The following is a 17339-nucleotide window of genomic DNA, read 5'->3' on the forward strand; positions in this document are numbered from 1 at the left end:
GGTCAGATGTGCTGACAGTGTCATGGAGGGATTTCCCGCTCTCCTGGCAGTGGGGTTTCTGCAAACCCCGAGGATCCACCAACACCATCTGGGATAACAGGAATTCTTTCTAGTTGACTTGGATGGGGAGAAGATGAAATTGTAAGGTATCAGTCAAAAAAAAAAAATTAAAAGAAGGAGCTTTAATTTTTGAGCTCTGTGTGCCCAGTGCCTCCTGCAACCTTCCTCACTGCAGCAGGACCCCGGACACAGGCTGCTCCTCCCTGTGGACCCGCAGTCCCCCAGGATCCTCAGGTGCCAGCTGCTGCCCTCCCTCTGCGCTCCCTGAGGCCGTGACAGTGAGAGGCTAAAAATAAAACTAGTGGAAGGCTGAGAACCTTTTATAACCACAAGTTATCGAGTTGTGTGTCTCTCACTGAAGGATGTGTGCTAAGAACATAAATAGAGTGAGCCGAAGTTTTTAGCCAGGATGTCTTCAATATTTGAGCTGCTACTTTTGGAAAGTTCAGCATGAATTACTAGTTGTGACATTTCAGTTCTGTATTTTTCTGAATATAGAGTTGAAAGCGTGTGTAATTTCTATCTGTATACCAGTCATTGTTTAATAACAGGATTGAGTTCTAATGGATGAAAGAATTTACTGGTAGTGGCTACGTTATATTGTAAAGCAAAAGAGCACAACTTGCTATGGTCTCATTGATCTACAGGTTGAACACTCTGCCAAGATCAGTTAGTGTGCCCTTGATCTGATGTCAAAAGGAGAATGAAGGTATATATTTTGTGACTGGACAACATTTATTTCCTGGCCCTTTTAAAGCCTCGTGAAAACAGCATGTATGGCAGCATGCTTAAATACCAGTTAGAAGATTTCACTAATCTTGGCTTACTTGGCAGGGGGTAGAGATCAGCAGTGACTGCTCATGTAAACAAAATATACCTACACTGGGATCCTTGCAAGCTGCTTTGTCTGCACTCCTGCAACCTTTACACTATAGGAGACTACTCACATCAGCAAGCAGTTGTAAGTGAGGGTCCCTTGAACAGGGTGTAAAGGCCCTTCTAGGAAAAATAAAGGAATTCTAGGAAAAGAGGAAGTTCTTAGTTATTTCCAAACCTATGAGAATCAGGGGTTTGTGAGAACTGAAAAAAGAACTGAAGAAGTAAAAAGGGCAAAATTGCACCATGATGTATTATCCCAATGCCAGGTTGTGGGAATTTTCATGAATACAAGTATAAGGCCTTGTGTTTTACTTAGAAAATTAGCTTGCTTTGTTTTTATATGGAATGAAATGGGCTAAAGATAAAGGATTTCCAGCTTTTCTCTGTATGAAGGGTCATAGTAGCCAGCTCACTGAAGGCTCAGTTCCTTCATGTCAGCTAGGGATGTTGCTTCCTTTGTTGTCCCAGTGTGATGTAGCTGGGGTGTTGGGTCAGATTATTCTGCAGGCAGCGCTGCCTTTGCCACTTCCAGGAACAGCCCAGTGCTGGTGACACGGGGAAAGAAGCCTAGCAGAACAGGGCCTGCTGTGGGTTCACCGGGTAATTGTCCCTCAGTGGCACGGTCCTGGGCTGTATAATCAGAGAGTGGTGCCAATGACATGGCTAATTCCCAGCTCTTGGTAGGAGATGTAATGACAGCAGCATTTCTCCAGTGGCAGGTGAAGGGGTCATGATATAATCTGAAATGACATAAGATTCCTGATTCTTCTCGTAGAAATGGCTTAAGTGACTGAATATTTATGCCCCAAGTACCACGTCTATAAAATGATCATTAATTTTTCTATTGTCTGTAGTTCCCTTCATAAGATGAAAGCTGAAATCATGAAAAAACCAGTAACGTTCCCAAGTAACTCATTAGACTCTTCCTGTGCACATGCTTGCTCTCGAGGACAGTGTAAACTTGGAATTCATTATGAATAAAGAGAAATATGAATCTTACTCTCAAAGGCTTCCCTGATGATTGATGTACATGTTGAGTATCCAACTGAGACTGCAGACAGAGGATATTCAGGGTATATCTTGGATATAACCTGGATTGGAATGGATTGCATCCATTTAATTTTCTTCTTCAAGACCAGTGGGTAATAAATGACTGATTCTGCACACAAATATCTGTCAGGCCTCATTTTCTTAAGAAACATAAAGCATATGCATGCATTTTAGGTGTGTTAGAGCAAAGAATAAAGACCAATACTGATCATTAGCATGAACAAAATGATCTTACCTGAAAGACCTTCTCAATAACCACGTTCTGATTGTAACTTTTCCAGAGAGGCAGTATTAAATAATGTAACAGTTAATAGCTTCAGGAATGGCATCAGGGGAAGTCCTTAAAGAAGTCCTCCCTGCTACACACAAGCCCACCTTGGTTTCTGAGGTGCAGGACCTTTCTCCAAATAATGCTTCAGGCCCTCTTCTCATGAATTACAATAAAGAGACATGTGGAAGGAATTTAAATTACACAATCAATAAGATAGCTTGCAAAGACCCTAATCACTTGTCTCTGAGTGACAGAACCCATCTGTGAACAGGCCAGAAAGATTATTTGAAAAAAAGATGAATTAATTGGTACATTATATCCCAAATTACCTGTGTTTTCTATTCTGAGTGAAAATAGCCAGGTTTATGTGTTTGCTGTGTTGCAGAGAACAGCATTTTATTAGTCCTCCCCAGAATCTGTCATACATCAGTGTGTTTATTAGTGTTTTTGTGGTAAAAACTTTTTAAGTCATTGGAGGGGTAAAATTTCTTGTGTCTTTTGGGCAGTCCTTGCATTTACTGAACATTAGTCTGTAACACAACACAAAGGTTTATGAAAATGTTTTTAAGCTCTAATCCCCTAACATAGGCAGTTTTTCTTATATCTCCGAATACCACAGTGGGATATTTCAGAGTATGTGAATCATTGCAATCACGGCCGATAATCTGCATCAGTTGTCACGAGATAATGACACAATTGTCTCATCTAATCAATACAGTTATCAATTCAGAAATTGAAAATCCTTGTAAAATACCCTTTTTCTCTTATTAAGGCCTTCAATTGGATAATAAATTCACTGGGATTACAAGTAACAGTTGTCTCCGTCCGGTGAGAAAACAGATGGCTGGTTGTAAGAACAGCAAAGTTTACATAAATGCTTTTTGAAGGAAAAAATCCTATTAAGAGTCCAGCGTGCTATAATTACATTTGGGTTTTTATACAAAAATCATGAATATGTTTATAGAATGGAGAGGAGTTTTTACATTAATCAAGTAAAATGTGTTTAGAAGTTCTGTTGAAGGTTAATATGTATCTTCTAGTGAGCCAGAGGAGAGCACATTAAGCTTCGTAAACTGATTGTTGATTAGACTGACGTCAGTGAAAATGCAATTAGTCTTATATATTCCTGGACCTACAGAACGGATGTTGCAAAATAGTCAGGAATTAATTTCCTTCACTGCTTTCTTTTTCTCTGTTATTACTGTGAGGTTTATGCTTTGACTGGAAGTCTGAAATGGTCAGGACTTGAAAATGTGCAGGGGAGTTTCTGTGCTGTTCTCCAGCAGGGATGGAGGTTTAAAGCCCCAAATTTCCACACAGCAGAGAGTAAGATTCTAAAACCCACACTTGTTGCTCAAGATAAAACAGAGTGCTCCTGGTCGATCTGAGTGATTCTGCCAGGGAGGCGTCATTGAAGGAATATTTTGGATTTGAGCTTAGTGCACTGTTCCGGGACCTCCTGTGGGTCAGCTCTCGTTCAGATGTCTGCAGTCAGCTCTGACTATTGTCATCCTAGTACCCAACCTTGGAAGAGCTTTTTAGAGTGCGGTGACTGTTTTTCTTTTCATTGCTGGCATGTGCTGAGCAAGGTCTTGTTCTATCTGGAGATATATTAAGCCACTGAAAACACACAGGACAAATGCTTTTGGCAGAAACACAGGCTTGTGGGAGATTTTTGCCTTGCAGAGGTGCATTTCTCTACAATGAAACAGCTGTGCCCAGACAGCCTGGATGCATGTGATCATGTTCTTTACTATTTCAGTAATTATCTGTATTGCACCATCCTTCCAGTTCTTCCTTGCATAACTAAATCCCTGCCTTGAGTTGCGGAGTGATTCAAGGATGCCGTCAGTCACTTGCATGGCTTCTGTAGATATTGCCTGTGGTGGCTACATAGGAATAATTGATCGAAGATTCATTGTGTTTTGGTGTTTTGTTTGGTTTTTTTTTAATTATTGGGCATTCTGACTTCTTGTCAGAAGCTGGGGCACAGTCCTCTCACCAGTGCAGTGACACATGTCCAAAGAGGTTGGAGGTGAATCTGAGCACAGACTGCTGTGAGCACAGTGTTGTGAATCTGAGCAGAGTGTTGTGGGCTGGTGGGGGTGAGACACACCAGCCATTGGCCGGGGCCAGGTGCCTTGAGCTGCATGTCCTGGCCCATCCTCTGTCACAAGTTCACGCAAAGGTCTAAGCCTGTGGGAGATGACACAACTCACATCACAGCCACACTTTAGCAGGTCTGCCCTCAACCTTTCACAGTCACCTGCAAGACTCAAACATGCATTTTTGGATGTCAAGGGCAAATGCAGAATCCAAGCAAATCCCAACTGGCTAGTTGAACAACCTTTTTCCCAGCAAGGTATTATTGCATACCACCTCTTTGCTAGCTCTCCACCACATCCTGAACCAAGTGACTTTTAGGAGAAATGGCGAGTTGTTCTAGCAATGATATAATTTGCATATGGGTATATGATTATATTTCCCTGGAGGTCTTGCTGGGCAGAAGACCTCAGCAATCATTTTCAGGATTTTGCTGAGATAGAGGTTCAACTTTCTTTAAATATAATGTAAAAGTAACAATGAATCCACTAATAAATTTGCATTAAAATAAGCTATTTCCTTAAACCAGGAAAGGACTAACATTAAACACATAACAAATTAAACTCCATCTCTAGGGAGGCAGAAACCAATAGTGTCCATCCTGCACAATCTGTTCATCTATTTTTTTTAAATAAATTTAATAATTTCCATGTTTTATTAATAACAGACAGCTTGTGGTTTGGGCTTTAAGACTGTTGAAAGGCTGGCAGTAGGCAATAGTTAAATCGTTTGTATGGAAGAGTGCTGGTAAATTATGCTGGACTTCCTATATCAATTAAATCAGCATAGCCTTTAAAGTTCAGTGTTTAGTGTCATAGCAATCAAAGTAGATGTTATGAATAAAGTCTGATTGAAATATTTTATGCAGCTCTCTATTATATGCTCTCTATAACATGCACTCTGTAATATGCTCGTCTGAGCCTGCATGGATGATTCTTTGACTTCTCATGCATAACATATAAAATAGGAACAAGAATTGCAGACTCTACCCTGTGTTCTCCAGACTAAAGAGCATGAAAACCTAATCACTACTTCTGACCTGACTTATGCTCTCCCTATTGCAGTGCAGTTGGGAAGGGAGAAAGAATAACTTGTGCAGGGATAACATTTTCTTTTATTCTCCTATTATTTCAAGGTTGGGCAATGACCTGAAGCAGGAGGGTTTGTATTTTGTTTTTAAAATGTTTTGTAAGCACTTGCAGTTCCTGAATGAATAGCTCATCTTTTTTCTCTATTCCTCCAGTCTTCTGACTTCAGTAATAATGTCTGAGAATGAATTTCACTGGTTAAAGGGGTGAAGGATCCCCTTTTAGCCCAGGTTTAAGTAGCCATCTTTCAATTTCCCTTCAGGTTGTTTTGTTTCACTGGATGACTGTGGCTGGGTTCCTACCTTGGACTACATATTAACTTGTGCATCACTAACATACCAGTAGCTTGTTCCCCGGCGCTGGGAAGTTGAAACATTTTCATTAGCATGAGGCAGAAGGCTTACACAGCAGAAAAAAGAGAGAGGTGTCTACTCTGACAGCCAGGGTTCTCCTGTTGCTCCATTCCCAGAGTTCAGGCCAGTGGCTGAGGTGTGCTCAGATGTAGCTCCAGGGCCCTGAAGGGGAAAGTGATTGAATCATTGCCATGACATTTGTAAAGAAACTTGTGCACATGGAGGGGACCTCATTCCTTTGTGCATGATTTGCCTGCTCTCCACAGCAGTCAGCTCTGAAACCAATTTTATTTCTAAAATTGCCTCCTTGTTTCTTCTTTGATCAGAAAAAAAAAAAAAAAAAAACAAACCCACTCAACAAACACAAAACTTTGCCTAACACGGGGAGAGAGAGAAATCACATAGAAAAATCTGCCTATACAGGGCAATGGTTCATAAATCTTAACTCATGATCTTATTAGAACTTTGGGAAAGGCACCCCAGATAGTGCAAATCTGCCTTGAGTTATGGAGTTAAGCCCTGAACCTGATTTTTTTTTAACCTCTGTAGAGTTCTTGTGTGCTCTTGATGAACAAAAGTGTTCTTGCTTTTCTTAGTATCTTTTATGGTAAAAGAAAAAAAAATCAAGAAAAATGCAAAGAACGTGCCATGTGAGAAGGAAAAGGTAGATGGGGAGAAATTAAGATGTTGAGGTACTTAAATAGATATTTTACATACATTATTACTTTTTCCAGTAGTAATACTGACTTCAAATATTGAAATACTAGAAAAATATTCTTCTGTTTAGTTTCAAAGAGCAAAAATAGTTTAAGACTGAGGTTTTGTTTCTATAGTTTCTATAGAAAACAAGTACCTAGAGTCATAAACTTGCCTTGAGTTTTTTGAAGAAAGATAGAGGGTACGGGACTTCTGCTTGAGATTTTCTTCAGTTTTATTAAAAACAATTGGGATTTTTTGCTAGTAAAATTAGTGTCCTTGGTGATTTGCTTCAGTAATATCTCTGTAGAGGACAGCAAAGTAAACCCTGCCAGTTTTGTGGGTATTAAAACTCTGCTGGAACTGTGTGTGCCAGTTCAAAACCTGGCCAAGGTTTAGGAGCCTTGGTCAACGACACCCAAAGCACTGTTCAAAGATGTCGGAGAAAGCTACTGTTCTTTGCTGCTCAGTCAGAACCATTTTTGTGAGAAACATCATCTATTCTTTCATCTGATAGCTCATACTGCATCAGGCCTGGGTCCACAGAGGAAACTACAGTGATGTTTTCTGTAACCAACTGCCCCTATCAATCACAGTATTACAATTCACTAATACGGGTTACAGGAAGCTGAAGGATAGCCCAGAATTTTTTCATTAAATCTATTTTTTTAGTATTTCTAGATCATAAAAATAAATTTTATCTTTGCAGTTTTCTATTTTTCTCCCCTTATCTAAAAGTATAATATTTTTTATATGTACATATTACTGGAATGCCCACTGTCAGCAAACCAGCTCTCTGGAACCACAGAGGGATGCAGGCAGGGAGTTAGTTCTCGACCAGTGCAGAGATTTAAGGGGTGTGTGCTTAAGTGGGTCTCTCTTGAGTTCAGTGAAGCTGAAACCAGACATAGAATTACAACAATATGTACATCTTTCACCACGTAGAGAACATTCAGACTGCTACATGCATGGACTCAGTTATAAACTGAACCCTCAATAGAAGTAAAGCTAGGGGATCTTCCTTCCTTTTTCTCATTTAAGTCTTTCTTCATTGCATTAGGAAGTCTTAGGACAACTTTAGTAGAATATTTGTGGAAGGTTTCAATAGAAACATGGCTGTATTTTTAATGCAGTGTATTGATTTAAAGTGAGCTTAATATTTCCTCTTCTAAACTCCTTTACCAGAGCAATTTTATTTCTACTCTTGACTGTAAACTGGAGAAAGACAGGGAGAAATTAAGACATTGTAACTCCAGGCAATTCTTTTAGTGATTACAGACATCTGTGTACATTGCACTTCTCTGTCTGCTTGAGTTAGGAATCAGGAGCAGTTCTGTGTTAAGGAGCTGCTGGAACTAATTTCATTTCACATAAGCTGGGATAGATACCATGCAGTTGCACTTCTGTGAAGGGTCTGAAATTGTAGTGGTACTAATTTTCTCATCACCTTTTGATGCAGTGGTTCCTGACACCTTCCAGGTCCCCACAGTTCCCTGCTGATCTCTGGAACAAATTACTTAGAGAAGAAGGCCCCTCACTTGTTGGCGGTAGAGGTCTGAAATTTTAGTGCATTATGTAGTTTCTAAATGCTAGATGCTCTCTGTGGAAGACATGAGGTTGCTTCCTTGCGTTCTAAGCACTGCACATTCTTTCCAGCAGAACTGCCTCACATTGTGCATAAGCTGCTGGTTCTTCATCACAGTGCAGATGGAAGCAGCAGCAGTGGCAGGCAGTGATGGTGCCGTCCTCTCCACGTGCTGCCTTTCTCCCTCATGTGTGTATGCACCGTTTCTCACACAGTTGGTGCTGTTTAAAGTATCTTCTACTCAAAACTGAAATTATGTTTTATAAGCCCAGAGCAGGAAATCCAATCAATGTTCCAATATTTGGACTGCCTATCTATCTCCTATGTAATATTTCCTCTTTGCCCATTTATGTTATACATTTTGGGGTCTCTTCATTGATGAGAAGGTGGATGTATTTCATCTGGCTGCCAGAGAAGATTTGGGGATTTTTTTTTAATTATTATTTTATCTCTGTATCAGGATAAGAGTATTTCTTGGGTATTTCTTGAACATTCCATGGAATCTCTGTCCAGTCTCTTGTAAAGGCACTCTGAGCACCATCATGCAGGGACAGAGGCTAGGAGCAGAACTGGGGGCTGGGGTCCACCAACAAGCCCTAAGAGGGAAGGTGATGAACTAGGGAGGCCAACCAGGAGCAAAAGGGGCTGAGACCAGGGCTGACAACTGGAGACAAGCTGCAATATGCATTCACAAGGTCCATCCAGGAAGTGTGGCTGGAGACTGGCACTCCTGTGGTACCACTGGGACAGGGACTGATGACTGAAGGCTGAGCTGGATGGGGTTTTGGGTCATCAGCAGGGGTATGGGGAGGCACAAAGTGGGGCTGTGCAGGGCCAGTAAGGCCTGTTAGTGTCCCTGGGGCTCCTCTTCTGTAACCCTGGGTAACACTATGGCCACAACCAGCCACAGGACACAGTGGTCATACTTCTGACTTGATAGTGCAAAGTCTTGCATTTCATTCTTAGCACTGAACAGCACCCTGCTGCGTGTTCATGGACTTGTTTCTGTTTCTCCATCCATAAAAGAAGGTCAGTGTGGCTCTTTGGGAAGGTATAGGGCTTAGGTCCTTACTGAAAATTTGCATAATGAAAAGGCTTTCTAAGCATTGCTAATTGATTGTTACACTATTTATTGCTGAAGGAATGTAAACCATCTTGAAGAAAATCTTGGCCTTACAGAGAGAGCAGAAAAATCTTTACTTTTCCTAGAATGGAGATTTCAACTCACATACCAACTGCATTTATCAACAGGGAATCATTCTTTATGCCCTTGTCCTTGATTATGTGTCCTTGGAAAATGTTACATCAGTAAGTTTTTAGGCACACTGAATTTATGCATTAAAGCATTTTTCAAAATTCAACGGTCACGTCACTTTCAAAACAAAAGGAAAACCCTGATGAACACAGTACACCCAACTGTGCACACATTTCTGGGAGAACAAGGGTGAGCAAACAAACACAGGGTGTATTTTGCTTGCACTGCTGACAGCACAGCTGGAAGGTGCTCAGAGACCATTATGAAGATCTCAAGAGAACAACCTGATAGAACAGAAAAGTGATGCACTAAAGAGCATTAGAGAGATTCCCACTGACGGCAGCAGACTTCAGATCAGGCAAACACAATCTGTGTCTGATATAGGGATTTAAAGACAGTGCTGACAAACACATAATCTGAATCTGGACATATGCATAAGGAGAAAGTAGAGTGCCTAGGTCAGTACTTTATGAATCTTCCTGACTGTATCTCTACAAAAAACCCTCCATGCCTTTAAAATAGCAACACTCTATACATTTATAGTTTTTATACTTGATTGCTTGGTTGAGTACTCTTCTTAGGTAACATTATTATTACTGACCTATGTCCTCTAGCTTTCCACAAAGGACTGTGAAGCAAGAACTGGATTGCAGTGTAGAGTTATACATAATGTTAAAAACTAGTAGGATTTATAGAATGTAACTTTGGATGTTGACAGCCATCTGATGTCTCCAAAGCCAAGACAACCCTGTTCCCAGGGTTTTTCCTTATGTGTTTTAAAGGGTTTTGAACTGGACCCTTTCTGCAGGAGGGCAAGTGGGAGGATGGCTTGTGCATCTATTACCCAGGTTTCTGCAGTACTGCCCACCACCATGTAACCACAAAGATGAGCTTATGGGATGCCACTGGGTCATGTTTGGTTAATTCACTGTCATACCCAGGCTCCCTTCTGAGGAGCTGTCACCTACTTGGTTATTTTCGGTGACAAATGTGATCCTCTATGCTTGTTGGTATGGAATTGGGCTCTGTTGTCTGAATTCTGCTCTAGTTGGTCGAAATCATTTTAATCATACCCTCTAAAGTGCTCACAGTTTGGAATTGTCTGCAAATTAAAGAAAGGTACAAATCACAAGTGACTTGAAATACCAAGTTTTTTGATGATACTGGAAAACCGTAATCAATATATCTTCTGTGCTGGCTGTGCATCCTTGACAACTGTTCTTTCAGTACAGCTATCCCACTGGCTGTGCGCTCATCTTCCTGCCTGTTCAAACAAACCAGGTTTTCCTTGCTCGTTTATGAGAATCTCCTAATGTCGAAAGGTATGCTGAGAAGCAAAGAGATGATATCCTACTGCTTTTGCCCAGTCTGTGAGGCCTCTTAGGCTGTCAGAGAAGGAAAATAAGAGGAATTACTTACAGTTTGTCCTTGACAAGCCCATTGTGATTGTTGTTTATGACTATACAAATTTGAAGTGCTAGAGGGGGACTGCTTGATTGTCTGTTCTTGGGTTTGTTTTTAAATCTCACAGTCTAGCTAGAAATTCATTATTTAGCCTTCCTGCTTTGAAAAGGCATAAAGTGTGCTTGCTCTTTCCTTGTCTTGTGAACTCAGTCTGTTCTCAACAGTTTTCAAAGACTGCTAACAGATCCAGTATCAGCTAAACTTGATGGAATTTGCCTATCAGAAAGCTTTTATCTTACCCAAGAAATTCTCTAGCCTTTTATGCCTTACAATAGCCTCTGTTCCTACACCTTTTTGTTGCTGTTAGTAACCTGTGATCAGGTAGGGATGACTTCAAAGTGAGAACCAAAGGAACAAAACCCCATCTTTCCCAGCATATTTAATTATCAGCTTTCTTCTTTCCATTTTCTTGTTCACCAGTTATCTTCCTAGTTCTGTGGTATAAGCTTTTAGCCTGACTGTATTATTTCATGCTGAAAAATCTTCTTTTCTGCAGTTAGCCCTCTTCACTTGGAAGTGATATGAGCATTTTGTTAAGATTTGTTTTAAAATACAGCTCTTGGCTACCTCTCCTATCCGCTCATAGCTGATACTTGACAATCCTCTTCTCCTGAATCACTTGGTACTATATTCTTGGCATTTAATTCACTAATTTCATTTCATAGCCAAGGCCTTGGTGGATGTGAATGTCTCTCTGTGCCACATGACAGAGGAATGTGAGAGACACAGGGCTCCCATTGCCATGTCCTCCTGTTCCCCCAGGCCTCCTCATTTAGCAGCTCACGTAAATCAGCTCATCACTTGTGGCCTCTTAAAATACAGCCTTTTTCGGCAATTCAGCTCCTCTTTGATCATCTAACAGTTTCACAGGGCCTATCCCCAATTCCAGCTCTGCCATGCTAATAGTCCTTGACTACAGCACCCAGTTGTAATATTCTCAAAATTACTGGTTTTAACTGATTTTAGTTTTTGCAGCAGAACAAAATGGGGATAGAGTTGGAATGAAAAGAGGTAATGCACATCTTGTTTAATTTTCATGCTGCCACTTGGGGAGGAAATAGGTCCTGTTTACACCACTCTAGAGAAACTAATTACAGCATTAATTAAATACTACAATTGTACAGTTGGCTTGGACCATGGTGGATATGTGCTGGCCAGAGGTTTTTCATGGGTTACTTTCACAGCCTGACCCTTTCCTGTTTTTCCTCACTATAGATTATCAATTCGGTGGTCTTGCTGATTCTGCTGAGCGCCCTGACTGATCCTGATCAGTACCATCTAACCAGTGCTGAGTTAGGGGGTGAATTTGAATTTATGGATGATGCCAGTAAGTATAAACTGCCTAAATACTCCAGCACTTATGTAATTGTCCTATTGTTTCAGTAATTACTGTCCTTTTAATTATTGCTTCACCTTGCTCTCTGCATACAGATGCAGTTTTATTGTGAAGAGTGTATTCATGGCACAGTTCAAACTGGTTTCCTAGTAGTAACTTTATCTACCACCTATTAGTAATCAATCTGTCTGCTCTGCTGTGTCCCGGCTTGGCAGGGGCAGAACCAGCCCTTGGCATGGAAATATATCCCTGAGCATGATGCTGAAAGACCAAGGGGGATTTTGCAAGACATGAGGAGATACAAAGTCTCTGCACTTTCCAGCACCATGTCCCATTGTGCCTGCACATGCATAACAACCCAGACTGCTATTTATAGAACTGAGTTAGTTCATTCATGTTGTATGTATATATGCACCCCCCGTGGGCACAAGGCATGACTTGCACAAACCTGTTCTAGTAGATACAAACATAAATACCAACTGTATAATCATAGGCATATTAGCAATAACACAGGGCAATAACAGAAAATCTGCAACACACTTTCAGGAAAGGGTGAGACAGGCCATTTGTTTCCTGCAAAACCTCCTGTCCTTTGCAAATGTTTCTTTCTTCCTTGACTGTTTCAAATGATTTAGTAATGTTTGTTGATTTATTTTAACTGTTTAATTTATATCTAGGAAAGTTTTCCCTCAAAGTGATTTTGATAAAAATGTCTTTTTATTTTCATTTCTGCTAACAAGATGGTTACATTCAACATTTCTCCTGGTAATCTGGAACAAGGTCTATTGCTAGTCACACTGGTGTCTTTGTGCTCAGAATCCCACTCATCCACAGCAAAAGGCTCTAAGTCCTTTCCTCATTCCTAGTGAAGTCAATAAAAATGCCAGTAGGATAAGCAATAGCCCCCCATGTTAGAAAAATATTGCGCTATGGTGTGTCAGAACCACTGAGTATCATTTAAAGAATGCTTATTTCCACAAGGTCTTTAATGCAAATATACCTTGAGGGTCTACATTAAATTAATGATAAGGAGTGATTGCTACTTTATTGTGTCTTCAATGAAAAACCACCTAAAACTTCTGACTAAAAATCTTTTTATATAACTGGATTTAAGAAAGTAAGGACCACAGTAGATACAGATGGGCTCCTAGCTGATTCTGACATATTAAAACTGACTGCCTTGTCCTAATTCTCAGAGATTAACCTTGGTAATGACTGTCTGTCAGTGTGGTTTTATATAGCTGACATCAGAGGCCTGCCAGTGCCCAAGGCTTTAAAATTGTAATTCTGTTTTGTAATGCAATAGCTGTCAGATCAAGTACATTGGGGATTTCCATCTACACTTGAAAATTGTATTTTCTGTATATTTTTATCAAGGCTTCTGAAGTGAACACTGCAAGACTGTAAAAGGATGGCTTGTGAGCCAAGCGACCTCATTTCCATTTGGTAAAAGGAACATTTCACAGGCAGTTAAATTACGAATGAACATTTGAATTAATGTCTCCTTTTATTCTTTGACTCCCTCCAGTTTAATGCCTTACTGAGTAAAGGCAGCTGAATCAAGCCACTGGCTTTTATAGCTACTAGAAATAGCTGGCAGGAAATAATTTCTTTCTTCTTTTCTTTAAGTATGGCTATATTTGTTCAAATCCGAAGAAATGTTTTATTATGAGATAAATCATTAGACAAACTTCCATGTGCTCTTCTCTTTTCTTACTTTTATTTGTCTTTTTTTGAAGAAATGTTTCTCAGGTTAGCTGCATGTGCTGAAGCCATGTGTATGAAATACAGGAAGATGCATAATTTTTTTATCCTAAAGAAGGTCCTGAAGTTGTTAACTATATGTATTTCTGTTGACAAATAATAATGATGAAAACACTGGTAGCCATTATTCTCATTACTATTGATGCTCTTATCAATAGGAAACAACAAAAAAAAATGCAGACGCAGAGTTTGCATGTAAAATATGTCACTCCCTTTTCCCCCCTCCTCTAAGAGGCTCCCTCATAAAAGAACTGAAAATATCTTTTGGAAATAAACTTATCAGCTGAGTCACAGTAGTGAAATGAAGTTAATGACAAGTTTCCCTTGGCTTCCAAGAAACCAGGATTTCCCCAGTATTTGTATTCAGATTTATTTCTGTCTCTGTCTGATTTATGGAGAATTTTCAATTTCCTGTGCCAGCAGTGGGAAAAATTCCTGCCACCTGCAAAGCCACAGCCAGCCTTCTGCAAACTCCTTGAAAATGCCAGTGCATCATCAGTTCTGCCAAGGGCTGCTCAGCCTTAATTTCAGGATTAAGTGTGGTTCCCAGGGCATTACCAGAGGCTCCAAAATGCCTGTTTGATTAGACAAAGGATTTACCTGAACGCTTAGAAAAAGCTCTAGGCGATTGCTTTTCCCTTGTATTCTAGAAAAGGAAACAAAAAAGAAAAAAGTCTGCCAAGACTTACCATGTGGCAGATGGAGGTACTGGAAGACACCAGTGTGTGTGGTTTGCATGCTCTCCAAGATGTACATCTGGGAGCTGGGCAAAATGCTGGACTTCCTTGTGTACTGGATATTCAGCTGGGCCCCTTTAGACTCATCTTTCTTATTATTATTTCCTTGGGGCCTGAGGGAGTTTATGAACTAGAAGCTGGACTAGAAAAAATTAGAAACATGTGAGCTGCTCAGTGTAATACTGCTGCTGTTAAAAGACTAATAATCTCTGAGCAAGAGATGGAAAAACCCTATAATTAATTTTGACTTCCCAAGAGGATTCACCTGAGCCTTCTGCTCAGTTTCTTCAGACACACAGACCATCATCCTCAAATGGTGACAGCCCAAACCAGCGATGGGTGTTGCTTGGTTTTAACTTACTGCCTTCACAGTGTCAAAGATGTGTGTGATACTTCATAAGTCATATGACAACAAGGACTGAAATCCTCTGTGTGCCCTACAGAAACTGAGAGGAATTTTGACACCAGTGTCAGCAACTCAGGCCAAAATCTGCCTGTGTCCCTGCCCTGGGACAGGCAGATGGGACAAGCAGAGATCTCAGGGCAGGGCAGGATAATATGATGATCTCTCTCCCTAACATGACATGCACCCAGGACTTAAAAAGATTAATTCAAATAGAAAAATTTTGATAAACCTACAGGCAACAGGCTTGGACTTATGCTGGGGGGATAAATGGAAGTAGCAAAATAGGTACGTTTCTGCCCCAGTCCATCAGCACCACCGTGTAATATGAGCCCCATGTTACAGGGAAGGGGGGAAAAAACTAGATCCCTGCCCAGCTTGGCATATTTAGAGCAGTATCTTCCCCCCAGCCTTATCTTCTGGAGGAAATTGTGCTGAACTCAAAGGTGCAGAAAATTCTTTCCTCCTCATTGGCCTCCTTCCTTTGCCAGAGAGAAAATGCCAGTGCTGCACGGATTGTGACTCAGGAGGCTGCACAGCAGCTGGCAGCAGTGGCACCCAGCTTGCACAGGCAGCCTGGAGGAGAGAGCAAGGCAGTAATCCTTAGCTGGCAGCAAGGAGGCTGTTGGATAAATAAGGCTGGGAGAGTGGGTGAAACTGCCTGAAGATCACAGGCTGATGATCAGCAGCTTTCTGGCCCCTGCTGTCAGAGCTGTGAGCCAGTGATTAACTCCAGGGCTGGGGCAGGTGATGAGCTGAAGTATTTTGAGGTCTTCATCACACCACAAGTCCTGGCTCGGGAACTGGCCTCACTGGCTGTCCTCCCTGTCCCTGCAGCACCCACCATCAGCCTTCTTTGCAAGAGGAGAGGGGAGGGCAAGGAAATACTTTTGAGATGGATTTGAGGGAGCTCCAGCTTTTCATGCAGCTTGCCACTCACACGAGTACCCCATGGCAGAAGCTCTGCCTAGCCCCTGCAGCATCTTCTCCCCAAAGCAATGGGAAGGTAGAATCTTACTGCAATGTATAAGAAAAAAAAAAAAATCAACTGGTTTCTTTAAACTCAAGATGAAAACTCAAAAAGCCATCTAAGGCAATAGGCTGTATAACCCCTTCAGTGGTCCAAGTACAGCCCTTCTAGCCATGAATGTCATGGAAAGCACAGCATGGCTGGGAAAAAAAAAAAATCCCACACCCCTGTTAGTTTCTCATTTAATGTGCTACATATCTAGTTTCATTCTGATTAACTGAAGCTGACACAGCTCAAAAAAACCAATGAAGCCTTAAATGAGAAAGAACTAGCTTGAGCCAACTAGGACTTGGCATGGTGGAGCACAGCTAGGGAAACACTGGAGACAGGGAGCATGAGTGTGTCAGACAAGCTTCAGTGTCAAATTCATCGCAGTTTGCTTGGCTCTGGCTCTGAACCAGTTCTGCCATGGTCACCAGCAAAGCCTGGTGACTATGACTGCTGTGTCTGCTGCAAATGACAATGACAGCAGCTTCCCCTTGGATACAGGTGGTTGGGATTAAGAGCAGACAGAAAAAATCCATAAGCAGTGCCCCCAAACTGATGTTCAGAATAAAAGTATTGATCCAGGAGACTCTTTTACAAGAGTTTCATTTGAGTTTAGCAGCTACAGGCAGCCATTTCCACTTCTTTTCTTTCATTACCTCCATTGTACCTGGTCTATTCAAAATAATTTTGATTTCACAGGATGTATGTGGGCAGCCAGAGTAAATGGTCACACAGCTAAAAGTGTCTGAAGAAGTACCTTTTATTAGTAGAGATTTATTTTGTGGATGCATCTTGCTCTCGAGGCAAGAATTCAGATCACCTCTAACAGGCACAGCACAGCCTTTACAGCTCCTAAAAGGCTAGAGACAGTTCAAAGCAGTGCAGCTCAGACACCTGCACAGTCTAAGAGGAGAAGGAGGTGCATCTGAAAGCAATTTGGGATGCACTGAGATGTCATTCCCTCCTGAATTATGAGCAGGGGGCCCAGCTGCCTCCTGATGGCCTTTCATAGCACCCACAAGCTGAGCTGCAGAAAGCCACTGTGAAGGAAGCAGTGAGCACCAGGGTGCAGGTAAACTCAGTGCTGAGTGCTGGCCCCTCTCCTGGGTGAGAGGGGCTTATTTGGACAATAAGACAAAGATTCAAGCATTCGCATTGTGAGTAAGGACGTCTGCACTCAAGGGCCTCATCAGACTTTAGACTACAGTGCTTCTCCAAGTGTCAGGAAAGGACACTATCCACTAAATTTAATCCATTAAATTAGGAAGTACTTTGCA

The 17339-nt window shown here is 41.2% G+C and overlaps 1 protein-coding gene across 1 annotated transcript in view; it reads left to right on the forward strand.

The window, feature by feature from the left end:
• Nucleotides 1-17339, forward strand: part of LAPTM4B (lysosomal protein transmembrane 4 beta) — a 56511-nt gene that overhangs the window by 3356 nt on the left and 35816 nt on the right. Inside the window, exon 2 of the mRNA XM_027889269.1 lies at nucleotides 12020-12131. Within this exon, the coding sequence (XP_027745070.1) occupies nucleotides 12020-12131 (112 nt within the window). The remainder of the gene's footprint in view (nucleotides 1-12019; nucleotides 12132-17339) is intronic.

Source organism: Empidonax traillii, unplaced genomic scaffold (genome assembly GCF_003031625.1).
Source record: "Empidonax traillii isolate 1590-97213 ecotype Southwest subspecies unplaced genomic scaffold, ASM303162v1 scaffold257:size1394852, whole genome shotgun sequence".
NCBI classification, from domain to species: Eukaryota; Metazoa; Chordata; class Aves; order Passeriformes; family Tyrannidae; genus Empidonax; species Empidonax traillii.